At 38.5% G+C, this 25,142-nt stretch overlaps 2 protein-coding genes across 11 annotated transcripts; one reads left to right on the top strand and one right to left on the bottom strand.

Moving 5' to 3' along the window:
* Window positions 1-469: 469 nt before the first annotated feature.
* LOC117646484 (phosphatidylinositol 4-phosphate 5-kinase type-1 alpha-like) lies at window positions 470-17,696 on the top strand. Of its 9 annotated transcripts, none has more exons than XM_034387455.1 (19): window positions 470-818; window positions 1,378-1,406; window positions 1,524-1,658; window positions 1,744-1,992; window positions 2,081-2,233; window positions 2,318-2,377; window positions 2,470-2,574; window positions 2,653-2,868; window positions 2,977-3,215; window positions 3,291-3,423; window positions 3,507-3,594; window positions 4,441-4,503; window positions 5,566-5,643; window positions 6,016-6,048; window positions 6,372-6,656; window positions 8,604-8,763; window positions 8,894-9,096; window positions 9,179-9,291; window positions 15,964-17,696. In XM_034387455.1, exons 1-19 carry the CDS (start codon window positions 698-700, stop codon window positions 15,973-15,975), a joined length of 2,475 nt encoding a protein of 824 aa, XP_034243346.1. In that variant the 5' UTR covers window positions 470-697; the 3' UTR covers window positions 15,976-17,696. The 9 variants fall into 9 exon arrangements, with proteins under 9 accessions (XP_034243346.1, XP_034243345.1, XP_034243348.1 ...); XM_034387454.1 differs by lacking the exon at window positions 15,964-17,696 and adding an exon at window positions 10,160-15,385; XM_034387457.1 differs by lacking the exons at window positions 4,441-4,503; window positions 15,964-17,696 and adding an exon at window positions 10,160-15,385.
* Window positions 17,697-17,843: 147 nt separating this feature from the next.
* On the bottom strand, window positions 17,844-24,635 carry LOC117646483 (arf-GAP with coiled-coil, ANK repeat and PH domain-containing protein 2). Of its 2 annotated transcripts, none has more exons than XM_034387452.1 (15): window positions 23,708-24,626; window positions 23,317-23,374; window positions 22,994-23,226; window positions 22,647-22,875; window positions 22,454-22,549; window positions 22,115-22,373; window positions 21,935-22,037; window positions 21,592-21,834; window positions 21,302-21,408; window positions 20,823-21,206; window positions 20,511-20,741; window positions 20,263-20,426; window positions 20,084-20,183; window positions 19,885-20,005; window positions 17,844-19,790 (listed from the first exon to the last, which is right to left on the bottom strand). In XM_034387452.1, exons 1-15 carry the CDS (start codon window positions 23,758-23,760, stop codon window positions 19,634-19,636), a joined length of 2,538 nt encoding a protein of 845 aa, XP_034243343.1. In that variant the 5' UTR covers window positions 23,761-24,626; the 3' UTR covers window positions 17,844-19,633. The 2 variants fall into 2 exon arrangements, with proteins under 2 accessions (XP_034243343.1, XP_034243344.1); XM_034387453.1 differs by having other exon boundaries at window positions 19,634-19,790; window positions 20,511-20,735; window positions 23,708-24,635.
* Between the last annotated feature and the right edge of the window lie 507 nt (window positions 24,636-25,142).

Raw genomic sequence — 25,142 nt, 5'->3', positions numbered from 1 at the left:
ACGACCAAAACTGCCACATGGTGCTTCCCTGACAGGACACAGGGTGGGTGGAGGGCGATTTCAGGGAATACAAGTTACCGTAACATATCAAAGAAGCTGATAATGTTTAAAATGAACTAATCTCATGCATAAAGAAGCATAAGTTTTTAACTGGGACTTATTAGTAAAGTGATAAGGACATGGATAAGAGTTTCAGCTTCGCAAGAAAAAGTCGTTCCATTCGTAGTTAGCGCGCCCCCTCATTCGCGCGTTGCATCGCTTGTCCGGTTCACTCCCTGCTGGGCTGCTAGCCTTACTAGATAACTGTCAAAAAGAGTCTCTTCCTTTTTTCTTCGTGATTCACTCTTAACTTCCAATTTTGTTTCATTTTCCAAAGATACTAGGTGGAAAGGCCCACGAACAGACGCTACGTGCACAGCAAAATATGCATTTGTGTGACTGTACGATTGCGTAGGTTTCCTGGCCTCTAGCATCCTTGATCAGGATGAAGTTATCGGGTCGGGATCCATGGTGCTGTGATGAGTAGTGATCCAGTTCCTAGTACCCCTATTTAAGTTTTAAATTAAACCAATAATCGCGTGTTTGTGGAATCTTTGCCAATGCATTTTTAACATAATGGACTTTCCGCGTCTTTAAGTCATGTGCGATTCTTCTGTGAAAGGAATAGGGTATTTACATTCTACAGAAATTGATCAACATGGCTACCCACGACGGCGTCGATGTGATAGAACTAGCAGAAAGTACTTTTGCCAAAACTCGTAACATGCGAATCTCCGACGACGACAGTAGGGATCAAGAGGATGAGAGTGAGAGCGAAGGTAAACATCTAGTTGGTTTTCCGCGGTTAACCAATTTTCTGCTAAAGTTACGATACGATTGAAAGGCCTCGGTGACAAGGAGAGGTTAAGACCCAACCTCCTGCTTGTAGCCCCTATTTTGTCACTATTTACGAATTCTTTTGCTCGGGACTGCTGATTGGTATTAACGTGCACTGACCGAAACTCTGTAGATTCAAAAGTGGGCTGCTTTACCAGTTACCCTGAGAGGCTTAGATGGGAGTGTCACTGTCAGCTCATTCCTGTCCTTCAAACCCAAATAACAGGAACAGGTTTATAATGGACTTTGACATTTCTTTCGGTTTTATTTTTTCATGTGACTAAGGTAAAATTTTACTTCACTTATAATACTAGGCGTTCTGTCCTGTTGCTTTTATTGTTTTTATGGAAACATTGTATTAGGTAAAGTTTGCTAGGTCTAACAATTAAGCCACTACTCCTTTCATAGCAAATGATATTATTATTGTTAATGAGAGTTGTTTTGAGTTTAGCTGTCTGGTACTTAGCTCCTGTTGTATACTCTCCCATGTATATGTTGCAGATGGAAAACATGCACTACCTCCACTGGACGTAAGTTTTGCGTGGTGTTTTATTTCTTCATTTTATCTGCAAATATTCTATATTTTGTCTCATGTCTAATTTTCCTTTTATTTTATTGTAATTTTTTCTTTTTTTGGTTAATTTTAGATATCAACAGCATCTGGTCAGAATGGCTCAAGTGGTCCCAAGACTCCAACTTCTATATCAAGGCACAAATCTGAAAAGGAGAAGAAAATTGGTCACAGACGAGTTGGCCTTGGGGGAGAAATCACATATAAAAAGGTTTGTAATTCATGTTTATTACCAGAAATTTTATTGTCACTATCAGTTAACTCTCTACTTACTATATTTCTTTCTCGTTTTGTAGATTCAAACCACTCAAATTATGGGATCCATCCAACTGGGTATTCAGCATGCTGTTGGAGGATTGGCATCCAAACCAGAACGTGACCTGCTAATGCAGGATTTCATGACTGTCGAAACAACCAACTTTCCACCTACTGGTTCTAACCTCACACCTGCACATCACTATATTGATTTTGTTTTCAAAACATATGCACCTATTGCTTTTCGACATTTCCGTGATCTGTTTGGCATTCAACCTGATGATTATTTGGTGAGTATTGCAGCTGTTGGTACATTTTGTATGAGGGTTGTCTGAAGATGCCCTGTTATCTTAAGCACCAATTGACTCTCATTTTCAGATTTCAATGTGCAGTGCGCCATTACGGGAATTATCAAATCCTGGTGCCAGTGGTAGTATATTTTATTTGACTGAAGATGATGAGTTCATCATCAAAACGGTTCAGCATAAGGAGGGTGAATTCCTTCAAAAGCTGCTCCCTGGGTACTATATGGTACGTTCCCTTCATGTATTGTACCTTTCCCTTTATCATTCTGTTGTAATGCGTACCTTTTTTAATTTTTCTCATCTTTTCAAGAATTTGAACCAAAATCCAAGGACACTCTTGCCAAAGTTTTTTGGATTGTATTGTTATCAAGTGAGTCTCCTGTCTTTAAAGTTGTTGTATTCTTTAATTTGTCTTTTTCAAGCTATTTCATGCCAAATATTCTGTTGTTGATTTTCCTCTAGTGCAATGCAAAAAATGTTCGCTTGATAGCTATGAACAACCTCCTGCCATCTGGAGTAAAACTTCATGAGAAATATGATTTGAAAGGGTCAACCTACAAAAGAAAGGTAGAGAAAGAGTGAAATGTAAATATGTTATTTCTTCTCAGACTTTATTGTGGTATTAATTTTGTAATGTCTATCTAGGCCAACAAGTCAGAACGACAAAAAAAGTCTCCCACTTACAAAGATTTAGATTGGATGGAACTTCATCCAGAAGGCATATTCCTTGAAGCTGATACATATAATGCCTTGGTTAAAACAATTCAAAGGGATTGCCGGGTCTTAGAGAGTTTTAAAATTATGGATTATTCTCTACTCTTAGGAATTCATAACTTGGATCAAGCTGCACGTGAAAAGGCGGTAATTATCATTTCCTGAAGCATTTTGTTAATAGTACCGGTAATGCCTTTCTGTTTGAACTTTTCAAGTTAATTTTGTAATATGGAATTTTTTGTTGTTGTTTTTTAGGAAAAGAGATCACAAATGAATAGCAACTCTAGGCAGGATGATGTGGGAGATGGTGCTGCTGCTGGTGGCTCAGGTGGCAATGGATCTGATGATGGTGGTGCTGCTGGGTGTAGCTCTGGGGCAGGAACTGCTCTAAATAGATCCCGCTCCATCAACCGACAGAGGCTGGTGGCCCACTCCACTGCCATGGAGAGTATCCAGGCAGAAAGTGAACCTATTGATGAAGAGGAAGATGTGCCGTAAGTTTTGCAGTGTGCCTGAACTTTTTCCTTTTTGTTACTGTTCCTTTTCTGTGAATTTCTGTCATTTTGTAGACCTGGGGGCATCCCTGCCCGCAATGCAGCTGGGGAAAGACTCCTGTTGTTTATTGGTATTATAGATATTCTTCAAAGTTACCGACTGAAGAAAAAGTTAGAACACACCTTTAAGTCAATTCTCACAGATGGGGTAAGTAGAATGATCATCTTAATTTTCACTCTGCAATAAAATTAAATATTTATAATGTCTTTTTTTTTCTTCTAATTGTCCAGGATACAGTATCAGTTCATCGTCCGAGTTTTTATGCTGAACGGTTCCTGAGCTTCATGTCCAAAACAGTTTTTAAGAAAATACCCTCACGTAAGTTTTTGATGAAATTCCTTTTTCCCTGTAACATCTATACTTCGTTGAAGAAGAACTACTTTCTAAGTCACACTTACCTCCTATATTTATATTATTTATAATAATAATATATAGTACTAATATTATTATTAGTGGACACATTTGTCCAGTTTAGGAATTAATGTTGTAATATTTGAAGTTCTTCTTGTCACGAAGTACTGATGCTGCAACAGGTGTGAAAGTATATGGTACTTTGGGAAACTCTTTGCATGACTGAAGCAGCTGTTGCTTCTGGGTGAGCGGGTTTTTGCTGATGGGTAGATGTTATTTAAAAGGTAGTGTGGAAAGTCAATGAAGAATTTCTTTCACTACATGTTTTGATATTCATCTTCCTATTAGTAATCACCACATTTGGTCTTCTTCAGATTTGTCATTGGAAGTAAATTTATTGGACCTATGGAATTTCTCTCCAACTATCCTTAAGTTCTTATAAATCAGTTATTTGCCTTTTACTTTTTGGTGTACTGCAGTTTGGAGTAGGGAAGATTGATGTTCTCTTTACCAATCTTATCTTCTTCCTCTTAATCAGTTGTGCTGACTTAACAAAATGAGCCATGTAATGAAAATGTTTTGATAAAATTCCTTCAAATGTTTATTTAAATAATAAGTTTACAAATCTTTAAAGCTTAATGGTCCAACTAAATTCTAAAAGTCACAAAAAATGGTTGATTTTAACATAATCAAGGTTTTGAAGATTTTAAGATCTGGCTCATTTTGCTACTTACTGTACAGATAACTTTGTGTTCTATTGCACATTTGTTTGTATCTGTATGTGTGTTTGTTCCCTGCCCTGCCCTGCCTTAGTGGACCTGCCTGAAATTAAAGGCAATCATCGCAAATTCCGAACTCTCGTCACGAGCTATATAGGTACCGTATTGCTCTGTTCTTGGTAATCTGTCATTCTGTATTTTTTGGTTAAGATGTTTGTTGTGAGAATAAGTTATATTGTAGTGTGTGTGACAGAGTTTGTTTCTGCAGGATGTCACATGCTTACTTCAACTCAGTAACAATTTCTTTAGTGTGCATGGTTGTGGGCATCAGACTGTGGGTGGTTTGGTCGGTAGATGCTCTCACAGTATAGACAATCTAGTTTCATGTCTTCTAAAGCTTCCACAACAAATATCTTAAAATGCTGGATTCATATGCTTTAGCTATTTGATTTTGGTTTGTGTGTTTTCATACTAGATATGTCTTCCGTATTTTTAATCATTTTCTGTTTGTGCAGTGTTAAAACTGGATCTGTAGTTTTATTCTGCAATGAATTGTTTTATTTAACCTGTTAACAGTGAAGGCTGTAATGACTGTTGCTGTTTGCCATGCAGATTTTTCTTCAGTTTCATAATGCACCTGTTTTGTATTTTTGCTAGTCACTAGTTTTCTGCTTCCCTGTGTGAATGTGTAGATCATCAACTCTACTAAATCACATTTGCCCTTGTAGACAGAACCACCCCTTTTGGTTTGTTTTCATAGTTGCAAGTAGTAAACACACTTTTATGTATCCCTTGTAAATTAGAAGGTTGTGCGTTATAATTTTTTTCATTTTTTTGTTGTTTTCCATATAATTGTGTTTTAACAGTTTTACTGCTTCTTTTCTCCATTTACGATAACTTAAAAACCAATTACTGATTTGAGACTGTTGGTTAATGGTCCAAAGTCAAAGTTTTGCGCATATATTTACATTAATATCATGGGGCTTCCTTATGATACTATTTATATTTTCATTGTCAGTTTGTAATGGGCCCATCTATCCACTTCTTTAAAGTACATCCATGCAACTATGACCTTATTATTGGTTTTTGCTGTTTTATTGATTATTCTAGTTTAACTGACATTTTTCCTTTTCACAACATAAAAATTATGCTCCCTTTTTTCGTCTCTGCTCGAGGATCACATTCTAATAACTTTGCCGTTTCTTTATTTTGGTTGCAGCTCTAAAGCATTCACCTTCAAAGCGCAAGAGTTTATCACGACCCATGCGCGCATTGGAATCTGAAATGGATATGCCAGGTAAGATTAAATATTATTGGTGTAAGGGGAGCCAAAAAAAAGTGGTCATCTGATCCTTGGTGTGGTTGTCACTTTCTTTTCAAAAGAAATACGAACCTGAAGTGTACAATTAAGCCTCTGAATACCTTCTTTTGGTATTAGTTCTCTTCAAGGTTCTAGCTTGATAATTCTTGTTATCTATATACTCAATGTTAGTTGGGTGAAGTGTCTAGTTTTAGAAACTCAATTGTCCAGATAAGTGATTTGTGTACGTGGATGTGTGTTTGCTTCTTGCTGGGAGTAGTAATAATTTAAAGAAATGTTTGAGAAAACAACTGAGAATGTTATGTAATTGATGTTTCATTTGTGGTTTTGTTATTGCTGCCACTGAAGGCTCTCAGTCAGCTGCTTCTCCTAGTAAACCCGGTAAGTTGTCTCTCATGTGTGCAAATTAGTTATGTTACGTGAATATTTGCTGAAAAGTGAGCATTGCTTCATATGTTGACTGTGATTTAAAATTTAAAAAAACCACTCGTCTATGAATCTATCTCTCTGTTTGTATTATGTTTATTTTGGCAACTAACGCTGTGTTATGTCTTGTATCAATAATCTAAAGCCTGACCCTCTTGCCTGAAGCAAAAACTATGGGTCTTTTATTTGAGCGGTTTGGTGACAACTTTGTTCTAACAATGTTATGCTGTGCTTCCTTACCTCCTCTGCTGCTGCTGTGCTGTTGCTTGCGGGTGCAGCGAGCCCCGATGCCCAGCCCGCTGCTGCCGCCTCCACCAGCACGGCGGACAAGAAGGCCCCCACCTTGCCCAGTGGCATGCACACTGGCCCGAAGGGGCCCCACGGGCCCCACGGCGCGCCGCCCTCCTACCCTGCCGTGCTCAAGGGCAAGGGCCAGGGACCAGGACAGGGCAGGCAGCGTCCCCCGCCCGGGCAGAGAGGCGCCCCGCCACCAGTGCCACCTAGGGGCTCCCCCCGGGCCCCCAACAAAGCCCTGGGCAACCAAGGAGACGCCGGCTCAAGAGGTGAAGGCTCAAGCTCCATCGGGAACGGCAATGCCGGCAATGCCGGCAATGTCAATGTCTCAGTCGTACTCCACTCCCCCACTCCACCCTCACCGTCCTTATCCTGGGCCTCCTCAGAGTCCTCAGGGCATAGTTCTCACTTTTTGGCTGTAGAAGTTGTTGGTTCTTCCTGTTCAGTAGGCTTTGATTACCCGCACCGCCAGTGCACGACCGTTGGCGAGTCTTTGCCGTCGTCTAAGGATTATCGCGTTTGTTTAGTGAAGAAAAATGTTGCACGTGAGCCAGATTTGGTTGTTTTGCCTGCAGAAAGTAATTGTGGTGTATGGGCCCGTTCTGAAACAGCATTATCTTTTCCACCTGTAGCTCATACTTCCTGTGCCACCAATCGCACACATAGTCAGCCTGTTGTAGAAAATCGATCATATATTAACAATTTGAAGCGTAGATTTGTGTTGGATACAAGGAGAAGAGGTTTGAAAACCTTAACAGATCATGTGCTGGCCTTCAAAAAACGAACTTGGGAAAAAATATGCAATGTCAAAACTTCTTTCGGTCCTAGGCAGTCTGTTTCATGTTCAAGTCAACTCAAGTTACAGCATATGCAGTCAAGAAGTTTCCCTTCGTCTGCAGACACTACCAAAAGATCTTTTGAAGAAATTTCTTCTTTTCCGTCTGCTCCTGTTTCTCTTGGAAAAATGAATTTTCCTTCCTTAAAAGGGACTAAACTGACTAAAAGAAAAGCCCCCATGCCTTTTGCTAGTATTGAGGGAGGATCATTAGCCAGTAAAGCTTTTGAAACTGCACACATGCAGGATAACGCTAACATCAAGACACTTGATTTATCTGTTTTATCTGTGGAGAAGGAACATGCCATAAAGGAAACAGAAAAATCTCATGGTACCCAGTACACTGTGATTGAAGTTAACACACCTCTTTCTGAAGAGATTTGTACAGATAAGGAAACACCTTTGCATTTTCAAGAAGGTAACCATGAGGTGCCTTTGTTGTCTAACAATAATTGTGTTTTAGTTGACTCAATTGATTCAGCCAAATCTCAGAACAGCTGCATTATTCATGATGATCAGACCAAAGTTTGTTCGGATAAATTACCACATGATGATAACTGTTGCATTTCATCCGTCTCATTATAGAACCAAGTGAAGTTCCTAACACTTAAGTTTTTGCATGTTAGATTTCTGTGTGTAGTTTTCATTAACTTGTGTACTTTTATGTAGATAGCATTTAATCAATGTAGTTATTGATGCAGTTTTGTTAGAATAAGCCTTTTAAACATGAGAAGCGGCTTGCACTACTGTTTTGCATGTAAGAAGGATGTTACACAAATGTAAATAAGATGCTATTTATTTTTTTAAGGGATTCAGGGTCTCTTCATACAGTATAACAATGGGACGTTTCTTGTGGAAAGATAATCAGAGGCTGTGTATATCAATTTTTTTTTCTTGGGAAGGATTATGCTGGACATGCTGGTTGTATCTATTTTATCTTAGTTTTTATTTTATGTATTGCTTGATTTGCTGTTATATTTTTGTTGTTTATTTCACTCTATTTTTTGAATGGATGTTATGTATGTTTATGTATGGTTAAAGCTTTCTTATTTAATTTTAAATTTTTTTTTATAGCGCCGTAGTTTTTATACATTCTGTATGCTTTGTGTTCACCTCTCACACCCTTTATGTGTTGTTTATGCTTTGATGAATTGAAGACTGTAAAATTGCACCAGTTTATTTCAGTGAAAATATTGAAGTAATTGGCAATTATAAAATGGCCATTCTTTCGATAGTAAAACTGTCCCCTCCCCCATCATCCCCCCAATTTAGTTATTTTTCTACTTTTATCAAAGCTGAATCTCTTACTGGCAGCTCTCGTCTCTGTCTAGTGAAATAAGATTTTGAGCGTCCTGCAACTGCTCCATTGCTTTTCCCGTAGGTGGCTTGAGTTTCCCTCCCTGCTCTACTCCTCCCCCGGCGTTCGAAGACGCCATCCGAGGCGACTACGTGATGGACACCAACAGCAGCACCAACACACCCTTACGCCACAGGGTCAGCGGGGTCCATGCACGCCATGCATACCGAGAAGAAGCAGTGAGGTGAGTTACAAATTAGCTCTACTACACACACCTCTTGTAATATTAGATGGCCTTCATCTTTTTTTGGGCTCAGAGCTCTATTTTTCTGATTTGTTCTCCCAAAAAAAGTAATTACCTCTTGGGTGTCCAGTATTTCAGAAATAAGACTGGAATCTCGTCCTGACAACAAGTCAACTCTTAGTGTGGAATCTGGAAGTTCAACTTCTGGATTTGGGTCAAGTGGTGCCCGAGGCCACCTGACTTGGACTCCTCCTGCTTCCGTTGAGGGTTCAACCCCGACATGGACTGAGGGTACTCCTAGTTTTACCGAGTCATCCAGCAGTGGCGATATTGGTAAGGTTTATTTGGTGTTACAAGGTACTTGTTATTAGTCCATCTGTACAGTACTGTATTTTCTTTCTTCTCCCTTCATCAGGTTGTCCCACTACTCCTGTTCGGAGTTCACATGGACGTGAAAGAGCTGCTGCTAGAGCAGCCGCTGTTGCAGCTGCCCAAGAACGACTAGCTGGCCAAGCAGAGATTGAAGTGGTGAGTAATATGGACATATGTTTTGTTTATCATTGAGGTCACTTTTCACATAGCATGAAAAACATATTCTGTGTTAAATCTATTGTTCCTGTGTCCCTTCTTCATTCCAAAAGGCATTTTACATAGTCTAATAACTGTTTCAATATTCTGCATTCCCTCATGTTGAAAATTGTTTGATTTTAACATATTTTTCATATGTGTGTTGGGCTTAATACATATGTAGTAACTAATCAAGAGGTTACAGTCTCAATTATATTTTTCACCTTCAAGCACTCCACTTATAACCATTCATCCACCTTTCAAGCAACTCACAACACATGAATGAAGGGTTGAAATAAATTTTGTTTCATGAATTTTATTGGGATTGATTCTACTTAAAGCAGCAAATAACAATGTGGGGTGCCATTTATTGCAACCGCGGTTGTGACCCGAGCTGACCTGTCCATTGACCTGCTTTTGATCTTGCTTTGGGGTCGCTTTTCTTCAAACCCTGGTTGAGATTGCTATACCAAGCATGCCTTCTTTTCGTGTTATGAGTAAAAGTGTTCAAATTTGATTGAGACCACACACTGCTGTTCACTTCTAGACTCATATTTCTTGCCTTATTTCACAGTCTCTGACACCCTTCGCAACTGGTCTCTTCTAATTTTTTTTCTATTTTGCTTCACACATCACTGCATGTTTTCTTTGATATGAGAATGCAGTGTAAGAAGGCAAGCAGCATCTTATTTCCTGGTTTTTCATTATTGATGCAATTGTTCAATTGTTCTTTCCCAAGTGACATGTCAGCTTCCAAATCCTTTTGCTATTTTGTACTTTGCTGTCATTAGTCTCTTCTGCGCTCTATCTCCTTTGTCTTTCTCCCCAGGTTGCTTCTCAAGGAGGAAAGCAGCGCTGAAGTTCATTTCATTTATCAACCACAAAAAAAGATTCTTCAGCAATAATTCTGACGCTGGTTCGCAGCATTTATAAGTTACGACTTGTTTTGTAAGAACTGTTCTCATTTTGATGTTGACTAGGCTCACTGTGTAAGTTATGTATCACAGAAAACATAACACTCTCCTGTTGGTTCAGTGTTTCACTTCATTTTGTAATCATGCTCTCATTTTACATGATTTCCAAAGAAGAAAAAAATACCACTGCCTTTCTTGGCTATTGTCTAATACCATTTGTAGTATATAAATTTGCTATTATGGTGAGATTCTGTGAATGCAAGAGTAATGTAGGCATAGCAGGCAAAATTATGTGGCACATCTGGTATCAGTGAGCTAGCTCTTAGGTTGAAAACTGCCATTTTATGTCTTGTGGAAAACTGTCCTTCTTGGAAGGTCATGTGTGTTGATATTTTAATTTATTGACAGGCTGCAAGAACTGCTTCTACCTTTTTATGATTTTAATTTTCAGTGTACATGTATTAGCTTAATTTTAGTAATGACTTCAGGAGGCATGGATGAGCACATACATTGCTTGGCAGGTTTCTGTTCTTCCTCAACAAGTGTCTAGATATGGTCACTGCAGTTTTGCTTTACCATTTTTTCTCATTTGTTTTCAAAATGTTCCATATAGCTGTTCCCAAGAACAGTTTTGACCTTGCGATCTTTGACACCTATTTACATACTTCTTGCACAGAGGTCTCAATAACCTTTTTATTTCAATTGTTTTGCAATGCTTTATTGCACAGCTTAAAGGAATTTGTTTGACCCTTGTACCCAATTATTATCTTCTTTGCACTAAACTATTTTCTGGGCCAAAAGTGAAATCCCTGCTAAATTTATAAGTACGCCCTGATATTTTGTGAAGTCTTTTAAAATATTATGTTTTAATCTGTCTCTGGTAAGGCTTTTTTTCCTTTTGCATTTTGTGCCAAATTTGTTGCTTTTCTTTCTCCTAGTATCAGACTTCAGCATTTTATCACCATGCTCTTTCTAGCCATATCTTGCCTTGACACGATGTGTGAACTGAAAACTGCCCAAATGCACTGATTTTGGTAAATACCCTGAGTAAAACTATTTCTTGACTAGGTCTTAGTCATATTTTGAAACAATTGTTTCATCCATACAAGCTTTTTCATTGCAAGCGTGTCCTGTATGGAGTTTGCACTCTATTATTTCAATTTTATTGAGTCATAGTTTAAGCAATTAATAAAAAGCTGTTTTCTGCTGACAATAAAAAAGAGTAATAAAAATAGGGTACATGTAGTAGTAGTAGTCAATTGGAAGATCAAAATTCACTTTGGAACACAAACCGGAGAGTGAAGAAAATTTTTTACTCAGGTCCTGTCAGTTCTATGCATCTTTTCACTGAACCTTTTCCTTATGTTTGTTGGAGACAAAGAAAGATGGATGTTCAATTAGTTATTATTTTTTTGTGATCCTATTTTCAAATAATGTTCATGATAATTAGACAATCTGTCAACAAATAAGTATTACATGCACATGACTGTCCATAGTCATACTAACAATAGCTTTCACCTTCAAATCAGTATTACAAAGTTTGCTTGCCTGTGAAGTTCCATGATAGTAGTTTATTTTTACTTTGTAGTTCAATTGAAAACGGTAAGCCATCTGTCTTTTCGCCTTGATCTAAAGTTGGATTGGAACTGTTTATTTCCAATGCTTCTGGTTCTGTTTAGAACATGTTTTGTTTGAGCTGCCACAATTTGGCTCTATCTTTATCAAGTATTTTATGTCTGAGCAAACTATTGATTTTTATTTGTCTGTAGTTGAAACATTCCTTTAGGCTCCATTATGTAAGCTGTTGTAGGAGACATGCCATTTTTTTTGGAAAGGGCAGTGTCAAAGGCTGTGATGAACTTTGTTGTTATTTCATAAATCAACTTTCATCATTAACAACACTGCAATAACACCGCCCTCAAGTTTGTTTGTAACTTCTATATTTGTTCAAACAATGTGTGGCGGTGCTCTTCTAATTAAATATATTTTATGTTAGTTAAAGGTATAGAATTATTTTACTCTGAGGCTGTATTACATTCATTGTATTGGTCCAATTAGATCTTTTTTTTTTAAATTGTGTTTTAATTTTTCTTAGTTTTCATCATTGGGTGGGATGTAACTCGTTATTTAGATGATTGTTTTGTTAATCGTTGCTATTTTAAACTGCTCATGTTATTTTTGCTTGCTATCATTGATTTGACTTTTTATGCTCTTGTGCTTTTGGGCAATGATATACTAGAGATGAACAGGGTTGTCAAATGAAATTTTACTATTGTAGAACATGGAATAGTTAAAATCTCTTGGTGAGATTTGTGCTCATAGCTCCATTTCCTGTCCCTGATGTACTCAGAAACTCAAACTCTCATCTACATGTTTTTGATGATGGATTGCCTGTAAATGGGGCTGGTGTGTACACACCCAACAATAACAAACCAGTGGCAAATAACAGCTAAGTGGATCCTGATAAATAAATTGTTTAAAAGTGTTCATCCAGAGAAGAGAAATCATTTGCTCTAATTTAAATGCTCAGCATCCATATCAACCATTTTAATTGTTTTTCAATCATAGGAATTAGCCTGGTCTTCATCAATAGCACATGTTTATGACTTTCTCAAATTTTCACTTGATGGAATAATTGAAGATCCATTCAAAGGTTTACCAACTTTTCTGTTATCTTGTTAGTGTTTTGTTTTTTAGCTGACGAAAAAGTCAAGACTTCAAGGGCCAGAAGCATTTTAACCTTCTGGATGCTTTTGGCCTGTTTTCTTAATGTCTGTCACATTTGTTGTGTATGAGCAAGAGAGCAGTCTTGTCACATGCAGCTTTGCTTGATTGTATTTATCTACAATGACACGTTCTTTCCTGACAGCTGTAATCCCTGTTTATTAGTAATTCATGCAATGCTGTCTTGACTGTGTGACAAAATCTTCAGTATAATCTGAGCTTTTCTGTTGAGTGCTTCTGAGTATATCTCTTTCTGCTTTCATTATATTTTGTGGAACTTTGTTCAGCGTTTACTATGTACAGACGTTTAATGTGGTGTTCACTTAGTTATAGCAGTTTCTCTATTAATATCTTATAATAGTTATACCAGATCTATCCAACTTATTGCAGAGGAGATTCAAGGTTTGGAGAAGATACTAAGTTCAGAAATATTTCAATATGAAGTATCTAGAACATTCTGTTAATGCATTGTAAATCCGCTTATTATTACATAAGGTTGGTGTTTAGTCCGTTTCTTGAGATTATATTCATTACCATTACATGTTTGTTTAGGCTGATTGGAAGGGATGCACCATCTGATGAGCAGCTGCTCATATTCCTGTTATTCCTTTGTGTGCAGCCCATGCCTATTAACGTTCCCTCCTGCTACCTAATGTTCAAACTTTTTCCTGTATTCACTTTTTTAACTTGATGTTAGTCAACGCAAGATTCTGTACAAATTTTCCTGTAAAGTATGAACATATTAACATTTCTATTTGCATGTAAATCAGAGTTTCAGGAAACCTGTTTTTCTCTGAACTACGGTTTTAACATTGGAATTATTGTTCAAATTATGATGTGTTCAGCATTACAGTGCAACCTGCTTACAATGTACTAGCCCAGGACCGCGAAGTTCCTTTGTTGTTATGGAGACTACCGGTACGTTATTACCGGGTCGAATTTATGTGCTGAAGTTTGCCACGGGACCCGGCAATCCAGAAATCATTGCGTTGTATCGGGGATTTCGTTAGTTCCGTTGCACCTTGTAAGCGAGTTCCACCATTTTGCTATGGGGGAAGGAATGTTAAGTTGGTTGTGTTGTTTATACATTGGTACCTTCCAAAGAGCTATGTTGCCTAATGAAATTTTACTATGCTTTAGTGTACTGCCAAGTAACTCTTAAGTGATTGCCCGCTGCTGTCATGTATGCATCGATTTTGAATCTCTTTCACACATACACACACGTTTTCCTTATGTCTCTCCTCATGCCTTTCTTTCATGCCAAATTCAAATTTTGTATGATTCTTGAGATTTTTTTTTTTAAACTGCAAGTACTAGCAGACTCTGTCTGCAGATGGTTGAGTCGCAGCCATCGTACGTTTGAAAATCTAAGTTGTCATGGAAAGACGTGTAAGGTGTGAGGGTTGATGAATTAAGCATCTCGCTTTATTGTTTGTAGTTTAGAAATGTGATCAATGTGATCAGATAACTCCAAATATGAATGTTTTTTCTTTTCTCTCATATAAACATATATAAATATTTATTTGGTGTTGAATTATGATGTGATGTCTTGTGTACTTATATTTATACTGTATATATCCACTAGCTTCCAATGGCCTTTTGCAAAGAAGTTCTCACTTTCTTTTATTTTATTTTTTTGAATTGGGGTTGTGGGTAGGGAGTGGTTCTACAGAAAAAAGATATGATTCAAGCATCCTCAAAGAAATGTTCCTGTTATCGAATAGGATGTACCTATGTTAGCTTTTTTTAAAGCACAAGGTAGCTTCTACAAGTAAGAAGTTGACTTTAATTTTTGAGTCCTTTTTCTGTTGTAACAGTTTCTGGCAATAAATCGTAGCATGGAACAGGATATATTAATTTTTCTGGGTAAATATGAGTGAATTTATATGTAAAGAACACCTGTTCATCATCATTATCATTATAATAATTTTCATTTTGCCTTGAGGCGAATGTAACTTTACAGTGAATTTCTTCTGTTTTACCTTGTTTGGCAGAGGGGTGCATGAGTTAATTTGTTTTATGGCAAGAGAGATGCATCAAAATGGGATGTAAAATAGTGCTGAGTATGTGTATTATTATGCTTGAAATGGACTTCTGCAATGACATCACAGTCTCAGTTTATTGTGATCTGTATCATGTTAAAACTGCATATCAGGACGTAAAAAATTGTTGTGCATTAGTCATATTTCAGTGTCTTTTTATGTACATAACTATTCATTTATAAAAAGGCAACTATGTATTTATGGACATTTTAACCAAATGTAGCATTTAAAGATGACTGAACCTAGCTCTGTTCCTTTTTATTGTTAAGGTCAATGTTATTAAGGCTTTGAAATGTTATAAACATTTGTTATGTTATTTTACAATGTTCATGGATTGCAATTATTGAATTAAATAGATACACATGCAACCGTTCAGTTCGAAGTATAATTCACCACTGTACCCATAACAAACTTCACATCCTATCCAACTCCTCACACATTTCATCTTGCAGACAAAATATCATTTACCAAGTAACACTCATCAATCATGACACATGAGCATAATGAATCGGAATCACTAGTGCATTTTATCAAATTGATTACAGAAGAGCATTTAGTAGAGTGGTTGTTGCTGTTTCCTGCTGAGCTGATAACGCTTCAGGAAACATCAGTCTATGGGATCCTTGTTTCTCCTTTACTGTACTTGAGGGAGATGCAGAGCAGTGTATTTCATGGTATTGGTATTCATGATTAAAATTCAAGAATTTCTACCACAGTAGTTCTATTCTTTATTGTGTTTCTGCACTGTGTCACCTGCTTTCTGGATTGCATGCATATTGTTCAATGGTCGCATGATGCTACTGTCCACAGGGTGCGTGTGTGTGTGTGTGTGTGTTTTGTGCACAATTACACGTCTGTATCTTTAAAGTGACTTAAATTATATGTTGTTCTTTCTTTTTACTCAGTCTTTTCTATCCTATTCTTTCTCTTTACCATTTGATTCCAAATTGCAGACTCATCTCTGACATGTCGTCAGAATCAGCGGGTTCCTCTGGATGTTCTGGTGCTCTCTTGTATAGCTCATATAATCACCATGAACACGACTATGGTGGTGCACCTCATGCATTGTACAAGAGTGACTAGGCATAGTGAAATATATTGGTAAGTGACATCAATGCTATAAGCTTTGATCTCTTGTAAAAAAAAGTTATTGAAATATTCAGAACATACATATTTTTTTATTAATGTTTTGCTTGTGGACATTAAATCCTGTCAGAGGAGGCCTTATTGTATTTGCAAGCATCCTTTGAAAAGTAGCTTGTCATGGATATCACCATTAGCATTTCAAAAGTTCTTGCATATGTTTGATCCGAGTTCAGTATTAAACTTATCTTAAAAGTTCAAGCCTCCAAGTTTCTCTCATTCATATTCTTTCCATGTTAAGAACTACCTGGTTCTCTTAAGAGTGGTTCAACCTTAAATTTCTTTCCTACGTTATGATTTGATCTTAATACTGTAAGTACAGTACCAGTGTGGATTACTGGGAGTGCATTACATAATAATTGTGTATTTTCTTTACATTTTATGTATTTTATCTTCTGTGTGTTTGGTCTTGCAAGCTGTGCATTGATAAGATCAAGAAGTCGCACTCAATTGAAAATCATGTTTGCCCCACTGAAAAGCCTTTAGTCAGTTTGTTTTGAATAATGAATCCCTTGTTTCTTTTACATGCCTGCATCTTAAAAAATGTCACTCCAATTTTTGGTTGCCTCCTCATATATCATTAGAAAAGATGATAATGTGGAATGCTGTGATAAAGCATCTTTATATGTTAGACTGATTTTATGCTAAGTATGCTTGTTATTGTTCCATTCTCATCTTTTCTTTTGAACAATGCTTATCAAAGTAAGTGGTATATAAATCTACTCCCTTCAAGTATTGCCTCGATCCTCCGTTGGTGGTCCTGCAGACCTGCAGGCACTCAGGCAGGGCTTAATGCAGTTAGAATGCGCAAGCCTCAATGTGACAGTTCCAATCAGACTCATTAGGTGCTTTCTAATGAGAATGGCAGAGATAAAATTATTTGAATGTTAGTCAAAATTAAATTCAACCAATCAAGCTTATCACCTGCTCCCTTCATGTGTTTTTGTTTTTGAGTAATTTGCAGTGTGTTCAAAAACCTATCTCTTGCTGGATCACTTGTTTCGTTTACATCACTTTACAATGGTTGCTTCCGTGTGGAGTGTAATTTTATCAATATATCCTACAATTGCAGTTCGGTTTGTACTTTGATGGATGAGCTGAGTCTGTCAATTATTTGTACTCTCTGTCCCACATTCATAATTGCTGTATGTATGTGTATGGCAAAACTATCTAGTCTTCTTGTTTTAGTCAAAACCTGTCATAATTCTATTTGTCTTTTGTTGGAAAGTTATAAGACTTCTTATTATTAGTGTATTTGCTAAACTAATTGTCTTGTATTGGATTTCATCTAGTTTTAAGTTGGTTCACAAGTTAAACTGCTTGTGAGGTTAGTTGGAAAAAAAAAGGGTGAAGAGTATTGTGTGCAATATTAGGCAATTTTGTATTTGAAGGATCTTTTATTTGTGTTTACTGCTGTTTTTGTTGTTTTTTTCTTCAGAACTTTACAATTATTGATTTAATAATCACATGCTCTCTAAAGGTGTAACTTTCAGCCACATAAAAATGTGCATATGTTGTAATAAATACTAGCCTTTGTGGCAAATTTGTCTTGTTCTTTGCCTCTCAAACTATGTCCAATGAGCATTACAATAGATACCCAAAATAGGGTGTAACTGAACAGCCACAGTTGCTCTATGTACAAAGAGACATAATCACAGTTTGCTTCCTTGTGACCCACAAAGCCCAATAATTGAAGTAAACATACAATTGATGTATTTCGATGTAATTTCACATAGGAAACATGATGGTCCTTTCATCCACTAGATTTGAGACTGAGCACATTGGCAACATGTATAAGCATAGTTAATTTTTATCACACTATCATTTTTCTAGTGAGAGCAATGTGCCAAAGAACACAATCCTACTATAACTCTAATATTGTGATGAAACAACAATAATTTTAGGCAACAGGTGACTAGTCATAACGCTGGCATAACATGATAATGTAGTAAATTTCATGAAAAATACAACTTTTCATTCGTTAACAGTAATCTACAGGCATTCTAAATTTAATAGAAATTAAAAAATATAAGATAAAGAACAACTTTGTGATGTTCCACACTTCTTGGAGTGGAGTTGTGAAATCTGCCACAAATGAAATTGATTCAGAAGAGGCCTGCCTCAACATCATTGCAAATAACTTCATTCTTACTTTTCAAATGGTTGCCAGGCAATGTTTCAACTCAAGCTAAGTTCAAGGAAGGAGGCAAAATGATGTTACTGCAAATGTTACTACAATCAGATATCCTTCCCTTACTAAATAATCTATAAATTCAACAGATTGCCAAAATGGCAAAAGAAACTCAATATTTACCAATAGCTAATACATACAAGATACAACTATCAAAAGACTGATTTTGCTCCTCATTTTTGAGGTGTTACAACATTTATGTGCAGTAAGTACTAGTTAAATATGGTGTAAAATAGTAATTTACCATGTTGGTGTGCAGCATAACAGAAAAATTGGGTCAGTTCATTCGGCCACATTCACTGCACCAGCTTTTCCCAAAATACAAGATAAAACAAATGAGCAAAGACAAGCTAAACCATTACAAAATATAGAATTATAATACTTCAGCAGTATACTATGCTAAATAATAGCAAATATTGTCCATCCGATCTACAAAAATATGAAGAGAAGCCTTTGTCTTAACATAGATTTCATGATCACTGATCATCACAATAACAATATCACTTCAATCACCAAAAGTCCTGAATCAAAAGTCCATGCCAAGACTTTGAAATCACCATACATGATATGTACCAGCACCATTTACATACACACACACACACACACACAATCTAGAAAATATGCAGATCACACATACTTAGAGACGGTCTATCTTCCCTAAGTTCAGATTCAGAGCCTTCCAGTTCATAGGAATGGGGGAGAGGGGGGGAAGGGGGGGGGTACAATTGAGGGAAAGTAAAATGGGACCACGATGTAGGAACGTTCCTACATCGTGAATGGGACAAGAAGTGGAAGTTTTTCTCCAAAACGTCAGTAAACATACCAAAAATTAAATATTTAACAATAAAGCTTCCATACAAAATACACTTAGTCAAAGAAAAATTAAAATATAACAACATAATAGAAAAATAGATTCTTGATTTTCTCATTGAACATAAAACAACACGACAGTGAAGCCAAATTATCATTTTAAGACATGGGTCAGTGCTTAAACTTCAGTGAAATAGTACAATCTAAAGTTCCAGTACATACTAGTAAGTACTAGAAGAAAAAATAGAAATTGCACACACTAGCAAATTCAGTTTTCATTTGAGTTTCTTTGATCGATCAATTTTCTTCTTGCGACTTTTTTTAAGAGCATCCCGCACATTACGAATCCAAGTTAGCGCCTGAGAAGAATCAGTCTTGATATGGGTAGATGTAGAGGCAGGAGACAGAGAATGAGAAGGTGAGGGGGGCTGAGACAGACGGGAATGACAGGGTGACTGTGGCAAGGACAAAGCCTCGTGTCATTCATTTTCTCGGTTTGTTGGCGGCCGTACTAGCCGCTCAGGGTGAGACATCGCAAGTTGAGAGAAATCTCGGACAACATCGTTAAATGTGTCATCTCCCTGAGCACCCATATCTGACGATTTCATCTCTTCATCAAGAAGACCCAAGCGCAAACTGAATAACAAAGAGAAACAATCAGTTCAGGGTGATAAACTAAACAATCTCATAATTTGGAATTTTTTTAAAAATGTGGTGTTATTTTTCTTACAGAGTGACTATGTCAGCATTTGCCTCACGAACTGCAATGTCCAACGGCTCTAAATCTTCTGCATCTTTGAGGTGCTGATCAGCTCTGTGTTTCAGCAACAAACAGACCTGGGCAGTGTGACCTTGGCAAACATAATAAGAGGGAAGAATTGTTCACATAAGTCAAACAAGAAGACTACAAAGATTAGGATTCTTAATACCTTGTTCAGTTGCTAAATGGAGAGGGGTTTTCCCTTTTGAATCCTGACTGTTAATGGAAGCCCCATTTAACAATAAGTACTCACAGGCCATGACAGACCCCTAGAAGAGAATTAAGTTTAAATAAATGATGATGCGGCAAAGCAATGAACAGAACATTCAAATGAAATCTGTAACCAACACTCAAAACAGCCTGATGGAGTGGTGATCGATTGTGGTCCTTTGGATTAATCCAAGTTTTATTGGCTCCAAGTGCAAATGCCTCACACATTACAGGCAAGTTGTGTGCAGCAGCAGCCATGTACAACAACATATCTGGGTGAAGCTTTGAAATATCTTCTTCACCTACAAACATAATCAAAAATTGGAGTGTGGCCTGGTCAACACATCAATAGGCTTTGTATCAAAGTTATGGATTAGCCTAGTTACCAATGGGTTTCTCCTCTTCTCCTTCAGTAGAATCTTCATCACTACTTAACTCAATGGACCCTGGGAGAGGAGCACTCTCTAGTTTCTCTCCAAATAGAAGAACTTCAGCATTGACAGTCTTATCTTTGTCAGAATCTCTTGATGTAGTGCTCTTTTGGTCACTAAAATCACTGGCTAAATTTTCACTTTCAGATCTTGCCTTTTCAGTTTCTTCATTTACATTTCCTGTTTCTGGTGCAGACATTTCCAACACAATAACATTCACGACCTTTTGGTGTACTGTAATAAACAAGGTGGTCAACATAAACATACCTGGTTCGATTGAAGCTGCTATGGATGTCTGTTGCCTACTTTTCCTATCACGGCTCTGTGGTCTGCGGCTACGTCTACGCCTCCTTACAGTCCACTTTTTGACAAGGGTCGGCCGCGATGAATGATCAGTAGGAGACACAGGTAGCTGCTTGACAAACTTGCGTTCAACATACTTAGTTTTTATCCACAATTCCCTCACAGCATTTGAGCAGTTTGGTGATGCACGAATTATGTCTGGATCCACATTAGCCTGGTATGCTCTGTTTACAATGGTATTTCCTAGCTCAGCCATAACTTTCAGGATTTCGGGCTCCCATTGGTCCAATGTCAATGAGCGAACTTTACTGTGATGGACTCCTAAACTGCGATGCACACCTGAACAACCTGTGAATTAGGAAAAAACAGAAGTGTAAAAAATGTTCTGTATTTAAAAACAAAAACCAAAACACACAAACAGTCAATGCAGGCTTGATACATACCAATACAAAGAGTGATGCCTAGATTTATGCTTGCCCAACCAGGTTTTTCCTGACCACAATCACAACAAACTTCATTCCCAGGAATGTTTACAAGTTGTTCCCAAACTCTAAAAGGGATAAAAAGACAATGTGGGATTAATGCAAAATAAAGAGGAAGGATCTAACTCGCCTCAATGAAGTTTGGACCAGAAATTATCCTCAACTTTTAAGGCCTGTCCATTGTGTCTGCACTGTAGAAATACAGCAGTAGCAAACTGAAGTATTATTTTATTATTTACACAGTACTGTACCTTGTGCGCCTTGGTTTAGGTGGTTGAGTTGGCGCTAGAGACAAGTGGCTCGTTCCACTTTTTGTATTAGAGGAAGGAATGTTTTTGTCTGTCTGCCCTGCCGACTGGCTTCTAGGTGAAGAAGTTGGGCCACTGACAGTACGATACTCTCCAGCACTTTGGAATGCTGCACCAATGCCCTTCTGCATGGCATCAATCCAAGCTTGGTACATTTCTTCAGAATCTGCCTGAAGTATGTGGCTCCTGAAAAATATTAATTTTTTTAATGTCAACAATAAACAAAATGGTACAATGGTTTCAACCCATTAAAACTAGTGGTGAATTAATCACAATCACTACTCACTTGTTAGGAGAAACAACCTCAAAACAAAATCTTCTGTCACCATCAACAACTGGTTTCACTGTGCAAAGCCGCAAGTCTTCCTCCATTATAGTAACATCTTCCCCTGAAATTTTTTTCATCCATGAGTATATGTTCTAACTTCAAAGAACATATGTTAACAGTTGTTAACTTGGAACATACCACTTCTTTTCCTATACACTAAATGATTATCTTGTAACGAGAACCATCGCCTGTTCCATGTTTTAAATGCATTAGAAGTTCGTTTGAAAAGGTAACCTTGAAGAGAAGGCATTGCAGACAAAGTATCTCGAGTTTCATCCCCACTAGCATCTGGTATTTGTTTCTTGTTACTGGTGACACAATCATTACTAGTGACTAATGTGTGCCTGTTTTCCATTTCCTTTTCAAGTCTGGAGGCCTCTGTCTGTAGCTTTGAAATCTGAAAAATGATGAAATTTAAGCATTCTGGTTGAAAAGAACAACTATTCTATGCGTAATTAAAAGATGGCGACAACTTACATCGTCTGCTAGCTCCTTTAAGAATGGATCTAAGTCCTCAGTGAGGTCAGATCCCTGATGGTAAAATGTACTCCAAGCATGCATATAACTGAGAAGCTAAAGGATTAAAAAATCAAGGGGCAGTTAATAGATAAATTGTCACATTTTGCTTTAAGAGTGCTACAAATTTAGAAAATTTTGGAGAGGTACATACTGTTCCAAGCACTTCATGGCGCTTGCGAGTCTGCAACAGGCTGAGCACCCTCACATGATCTAAGGCTGTGTGGCGAAAACACGAACGAGTCGCACTCAAAATATTTTGAGAATCTTCAGCTTCTGCTGGACGTGATTTTGGAACTTGAGAGTTCTTTGAGAGAGCAGCATCAAGATCCCCAGATATCTTCTCTAAGTGATGGCGAGATTCTTTGGCATTTTTAATATTGCTGTTTACACACAAAAAACACAACAAAACAAAAATAATGTTACACTAGTGATCAGAACATCTTTTATAACTGAATAGATAGCAAAACTTTTTCAAAGCTAACAACAAACTGAACCAACGTTTTGACAAAACTTTGTAGGTTTCTCAATACTGTTCGGCTTGCTTGATCAAGAAGAATATTCTGGAACTTGTTCATCTCTTGAAGAGCAGGAATTAATTTGTTCAGAGGTGAAACTACTGGAGGGTCATCTCGAAAATGTGCACTTAGATCCCAGAGAGAGTTAATAAATTGTGACTGCTGGGCAACAAAATTTCGGCCTGAATCTACCATCTGACCACATGTCTTCAGCACCTGAAAAGAAAAAGAAGCAATGTAAACTGAAAATGGAAAGAAAGACCAAGCAGTAACAATACAATAAGAAACAATAAGAATGAATGTTACCCTTTCCAGGCGTTGTTCCAATTGTTCAATATTTTGCTCTTGTTCTTCAAGCGTTGCTCTAGGAAACAAAAAGGTTGAGAGATAACACTAAGTGCAGGAAGTGAAAAGAAACAACACAACTAGCTCTCTTGAACAGGTAAACTTAAATTTAAACACAGCCTTAAGTCATTCAATATTACAGGTCAGAATCAATTTGAGTGTGGATAAAACTTCATCATTGGAAGTATTGTATAGCATTTATTACTTTTAACTCTGTCCGAATGTGTACATTACAACAGAGCAATTTTGACACATTGACACATTAGTGTCACATTAGTGTCAATAAGAGATGGAAGTCGTTTAAAAGTAAACAACGGTAGGGATAGGTTAGTGTCATATGAAAGTAAATTACCGAAACTTTGGTGAGTCACGAAGGCATTCTTCAAGTTCAATAATGGGCGTCATTTTAAGAATTTACTTCACGATACAGACGAACACATTACAAATTCCACTCATAGAAAGTCCAAATATAACAGAAGTAAAAGTCGGCCACAGACAACACCTGCCCTGCCGCCCCACATCAAAATACAAGAAAATAATAAACGAGAGAGGGGGGGGGGGTGAATCGCAAGCGATCGCGTTTCAGCTGTCGGAACTCGGGACCGAGCCGAAGGCACACGAAGCTGACCGACGGACCGCCGTTGCCCGAAGTCTAGCGGGGCCGCCTCGTCTTCGTCTTCGTCTTCGGGAGCGCGCGGTCGTACAGCGATACGAAACAGAGCGCTCTTTGTCCCTTGCCTTTGCCGCGGTTTTCTGGACTGGACTTGAAAGACACGGCTCCCAGCCCAGGATGAGTCAGAGCTACAGCAGAGACCGAGTCAGAATCCAACATAAATTTGGAATGACGTCATACAAGGCGCTGAGAGAGTGGGGGGAGGGAACGACCAACCTGTTGAATTGGCGATGACGAATCAAGCCATAGACTCTTACGAAGAGGCGCGACAAGGGATAAGCGATCGCAAACATCCCAAGCAGTTCTTTTCCCAATCTTTCTAAAATTTCAGATGAGGCCGATGCTTTTGACTGCCATTGCTCTTCCCTCGAGTTCTAGAAGTTTAAGGCCTGCCGTGGGAGGGGGCGGGGCGCAACCCGTTGCTGGTGTTTTCAGCCCCTTTGTCGTATCTGTACTGTATCATCAAAGGATCCTTCGAACCTGCCCTGCAGCCTTTAGCCGGCAATAGAGGATGTTAACCACCGAATGCACATTGAATTGGGGCCGAGCCGCAAACTCTGGCGGCAGTCTCCTGCCTCTCCCTCCCCGGCCCTCACCATCGGCCACATCCTTCCTTTCTCCTTCCTCTCCCCCTTCACCTTGCTCCTTTTGCCCCGGTGAGTTCCGGAACGCCCGTCCTGCCCGCCCCGCCGGCCTGAGGCCCCCCTCCTCGAGGAAGGCCGGCCGAGTGACCACGCCACGCCACTGCAGGGCGGGCATCGGCATCATCGTGGCACATCGTGGTCGTGGCGAGCGGGGCAACGGGGCAGCGGGGCACACCGAGGCACACCGCACCGCGCCGTTCACCGAACCGGGCGTCGCGTCCGTCGCGTCGCGCCCACCGCGTCGCGTTACATTCCGCGCATCGCGATAGTCGGCAGCCGGTTGCAGCGAAAGCGTAGCACCGACGGTGCAACAGCAACAAGCAACAAGTGGCGGCGTCGACGAGAGGCCAGCTGGCCAGGACCGCCAGGACGGGGACCACCATGACGGCGGCGGCGTGCTCGCCGGGCGCGGAGCGCGCGGAGTGAGGTGAGGCACCACAAGGCTTGACGGCGTGCTCGGCGTGCTGGAA

The sequence above is a fragment of the Thrips palmi genome, unplaced genomic scaffold (genome assembly GCF_012932325.1).
Source record: "Thrips palmi isolate BJ-2018 unplaced genomic scaffold, TpBJ-2018v1 HiC_scaffold_19, whole genome shotgun sequence".
In the NCBI taxonomy this organism is placed as follows: domain Eukaryota; kingdom Metazoa; phylum Arthropoda; class Insecta; order Thysanoptera; family Thripidae; genus Thrips; species Thrips palmi.
Note: the sequence above shows the minus strand (reverse complement) of the source record. Positions and strands in the feature narration are given on the sequence as shown.